At 39.8% G+C, this 4,079-nt stretch overlaps 1 protein-coding gene across 1 annotated transcript; it reads left to right on the top strand.

Moving 5' to 3' along the window:
- Positions 1-309: 309 nt before the first annotated feature.
- LOC18020806 (calcium-dependent protein kinase 13) lies at positions 310-3,859 on the top strand. Its single transcript, XM_006403812.2, has 7 exons — positions 310-1,184; positions 1,619-1,762; positions 1,880-2,032; positions 2,173-2,288; positions 2,379-2,546; positions 2,733-2,963; positions 3,381-3,859. The coding sequence occupies exons 1-7, from the start codon at positions 560-562 to the stop codon at positions 3,528-3,530; spliced, it is 1,587 nt and encodes a 528-aa protein (XP_006403875.1). The 5' UTR covers positions 310-559; the 3' UTR covers positions 3,531-3,859.
- The last annotated feature ends 220 nt before the right edge of the window (positions 3,860-4,079 follow it).

The raw sequence follows: 4,079 nt of genomic DNA, 5'->3' as shown, positions 1-4,079 counted from the left end.
AGCGCTACCACTTTCTTGAACATTGATCGTAATCTCTATTTTAGGAAATGGAAAATTACTGTCACTAGTAATATTATTATTTTTTTTGGACGTATTAGTTTCTCAGAATATATATGGGAATTTAGATGTTAAATAAATCCAATAAAGTGTTGATTTACCAAACAAGTAAAGACCGTTTTTCAAAAAGAAAAAGAAAGCAAGGAGACCAAATTATGATTGAAGTTTTAAAAAGATAGAAAAATATCAGTTGAAAAAAGAAAAAAAATAAATAAATATCAAAAAACTCAGAAAAGGAGAGAGAGAGAAAGACCTCTAGCTGCTCATCTTCACCGTACGCTTCTTCGATCTATGCTTCTCTCTCTCTTTCTCTTTATCTCCCTCTCTAGCTACCTTTCACAGATTCCATTGTTACAATTCTTTCCAAAGGCTAGAATGTGGAACCCTAGAGTAGCTCAATTTAGTTAAAAGCTTTGCAGAGATCTGTCTCCTTTTTTCATTTTTTGCTGTATACTTCTACTTTTGTAGCCATAAGAGCTTTGAAGCTCTAAGCTACAAAGTGATGGGGAACTGTTGCAGATCTCCGGCTGCTGTTGCTAGAGAAGACGTGAAATCGAATTATTCCGGCCACGATCACGGCCGTAAAGACGCCGGCGGTGGTAAAAAATCAACGCCGATTCGAGTCCTAAGCGATGTTCCCAAGGAGAATATCGATGACCGGTACTTGCTCGACCGAGAGCTCGGCCGCGGCGAGTTCGGCGTCACTTACCTCTGTATCGAGAGGTCGAATCGCGACCTCCTCGCCTGCAAGTCGATCTCGAAGCGGAAGCTCAGGACTGCCGTGGATATCGACGACGTGAGGAGGGAAGTGGCGATTATGAAGCATCTGCCCAAGAGCTCGAGCATTGTTACTCTCAAGGAGGCTTGTGAGGATGATAATGCGGTGCATTTGGTGATGGAGCTCTGTGAAGGCGGTGAGCTTTTCGATCGGATTGTTGCTCGAGGGCATTACACGGAGCGCGCCGCCGCGGGAGTCACCAAGACAATCGTCGAGGTCGTGCAACTCTGCCACAAGCACGGCGTCATTCATAGAGATTTGAAGCCTGAGAATTTTTTGTTCGCCAACAAGAAGGAGAACTCGCCGCTTAAAGCCATTGATTTTGGATTGTCGATTTTCTTCAAGCCAGGTATGTCACTGCGTCGTTGAGTCTTCTTTTGAAAGTAGATTTATGGTCTTAGTAAAAAAATTAGACTTCAACTAATTTTTGGGTGAGTTTTGCATTAGATTCAGAAAGTTATAGATGTTGCCATATCTTACGAGGTTGGTTCCTGGATAAGTCCAAGAACTTGATGTTCTAGGTTTAAGCTGCTTCTACGAATTACGGTCACGGTCTCAAATCTCAACATATGAGGGATTTAGATTCTACAATCCTCTAGCTTTGGGATGTTTCTAAATACAAGCTTGGAACTGATTATCAGTTGTATTACAGTGGATTACTTGGTCATAGAGGGAGCTTCTTGTTTTTGCAGGCCTCATGTTTCTTGATTGATACCTTAGATGCACCTTGTCCAGTTTAACTGTCGTTGACACGATTTTCTTATAATGCTTACACACATACAGGTGAGAAGTTCTCCGAGATAGTTGGGAGTCCATACTACATGGCACCTGAGGTGCTAAAGCGGAACTATGGACCCGAAATAGATATTTGGAGTGCTGGAGTGATTCTTTATATTCTGTTGTGTGGGGTTCCCCCATTCTGGGCAGGTCTGCTTACACCTTCCTCGCTTCTTTTATTCTCTCGATAAGACGATAATCTCTGCCTGAGCATTTGCTTACTGATTCTCCGTAGTTTAAGTCAAAATGTTTTCTTTTCAACCACAGAGTCGGAACAAGGAGTTGCTCAGGCTATTCTGCGCGGGATAATTGATTTTAAGAGGGAACCGTGGCCAAACATTTCTGAGACCGCTAAAAGTCTAGTCAGACAAATGTTAGAGCCTGATCCGAAACGTCGGCTGACTGCAAAGCAAGTGCTTGGTACATTGACTCTACCTTTATCCTCTGCTCTTACTCTCTCCTTCTGCTACAATGTCTTTGCCCAATCTCATTGATCTTGAGATACTCCAAAAGATTTTTTACGCTTATTCCTAATTGTGATGACATTTCTCATTTTCTAGAGCACCCATGGATTCAGAACGCAAAGAAAGCTCCAAATGTTCCTCTTGGAGATGTTGTGAAGTCCAGGTTAAAGCAATTTTCAGTGATGAACAGATTCAAGAGAAAAGCTTTGAGGGTTCGTTAATTAGATAAGCTTTCACTGTCAGTTCTTTGCATGAGTCACTTCTAAAACCAAAGTCATCTTACTTAATCTTATTCTAACCAGGTTATTGCCGAATTCTTATCTACCCAAGAAGTAGAAGACATCAAAGAAATGTTCAGCAAAATGGATACGGATAATGATGGTATTGTTACCATCGAGGAGTTGAAAGCTGGTCTTCGCGATTTTGGTACACAGCTAGCGGAATCAGAAGTTCAGATGCTTATTGAAGCGGTGCGTATATTTTTCCCCTTTTACATCACAATGTTTGTTATTATTGATTGCTTGACTGAATAAGTAGAGTCGAACTACCTTGCATGATCCTGTCCTTCAAAATTTTCAGTGATTTTTGCTGGTACACGTAACGCTATCCAATTTCACTTAATTATGGTATTCGTATTTCAAATTTGTATAAAACAGGTGGATACTAAAGGGAAAGGAACACTAGATTATGGGGAATTTGTTGCAGTCTCGCTCCACCTGCAAAAGGTAGCAAACGATGAGCATCTCCGCAGAGCATTCTCGTACTTTGACAAGGATGGAAATGGGTACATTTTGCCCCAGGAGCTTTGTGACGCCTTAAAGGAAGATGGAGGGGATGACTGCGTGGATGTCGCCAATGATATATTCCAAGAAGTTGACACGGACAAGGTAAATGTCAAATCTTCTATGCATGGTATGATCTCTCATGTTCAAAAGATCTTTCTTTTGCAAGACTATCAGCAAACCAAAGTTTTGAGGGAAAGGTGACTTTAAATCTCTTTTTGCGCTATTTGTTTGGTATCAAACCATTTGAAATTACAATCGTACAAATAGGTAATGGAAATATGCTTTGCACAAGCTTTTTAAAGTCTGCGAGGACAAAAAGTGTAGCTTTAATCACTTTTTTTCCCCTTTTCGCCTTTGTCTGTTGTGTAAGCGGTCCCCATAAACTAAAGCAAAAATGATTTCTATGTTGAATGTGGTGGAAGTGCTTTGTGTAGAGAGTTCACTTCTCATGTCGTTGAATAGTTATTGTGTAGAAGATGTTTCTTCTGATTTATGCCTGACATGTATTATTGACATTAGGATGGGAGAATAAGCTACGAAGAGTTTGCGGCAATGATGAAAACAGGAACGGATTGGAGAAAGGCATCTCGTCATTACTCGAGAGGGAGATTCAATAGCCTAAGCATCAAGCTAATGAAGGACGGATCTTTGAACCTAGGCAACGAATAGCGAACAAAGTAAAGAAGCCGCATTAGGGTTTTTTTGTGTGTTTGTCTCTCTCACGACACGTCCTCGTTCACGTCAAGTATTAAGCCAAGAGAAGGTAAACATCTTGGGGACTCAGAATTCAATCTTTTTTTGTAAATCTTTCGTTTTTCTATTTTTGGTGATTTATTTTATCTGTGTCCTCTTTTATTGGTTTGTGGGCTGAGTTGTGTTTGTTTAGTTTGTTGTGGTAGAGGGCAAAAAACACGAGAATCAATGTTTGATGTGTAGAAGAAAAAAAAAACAAAGACCTTTCTGGTAATGATGATGTAATATTCTTTCGTTTTTCTTAATCTTTTCAATGATGTGAATCATTTACAACTCCTCAATTTGCTCAGAACAGGTAAGTCAAATGACTCCGAATATGAATGTAGATTTGTTTTATAACCTAAAAGGCTAAAAGTAAGAGTACACCATCTTAAGAGTAATTAAACTTAAGAGTACATCATCTCTAAGTAGTTTTTTCATATAGGTTATTGATTATGAGGCTGATTTTAATCTAAACACGAAAGC

Source organism: Eutrema salsugineum, unplaced genomic scaffold, assembly GCF_000478725.1.
Source record: "Eutrema salsugineum unplaced genomic scaffold, Eutsalg1_0 scaffold_16, whole genome shotgun sequence".
Lineage (NCBI taxonomy): Eukaryota > Viridiplantae > Streptophyta > Magnoliopsida > Brassicales > Brassicaceae > Eutrema > Eutrema salsugineum.
The sequence above is the reverse complement of the archived record's forward strand: the minus strand, read 5'-3'. Positions and strand labels throughout refer to the sequence as shown.

Excerpts from the sequence above, each read along its gene's own strand:
- LOC18020806 (XM_006403812.2), top strand. The coding sequence starts at position 560 with ATGGGGAACTGTTGCAGATCTCCGGCTGCTGTTGCTAGAGAAGACGTG. Across the intron at positions 1,185-1,618 it reads GTCGATTTTCTTCAAGCCAG|GTGAGAAGTTCTCCGAGATA; the intron begins GTATGTCACTGC and ends ACACACATACAG. Across the intron at positions 2,547-2,732 it reads TTCAGATGCTTATTGAAGCG|GTGGATACTAAAGGGAAAGG; the intron begins GTGCGTATATTT and ends TGTATAAAACAG.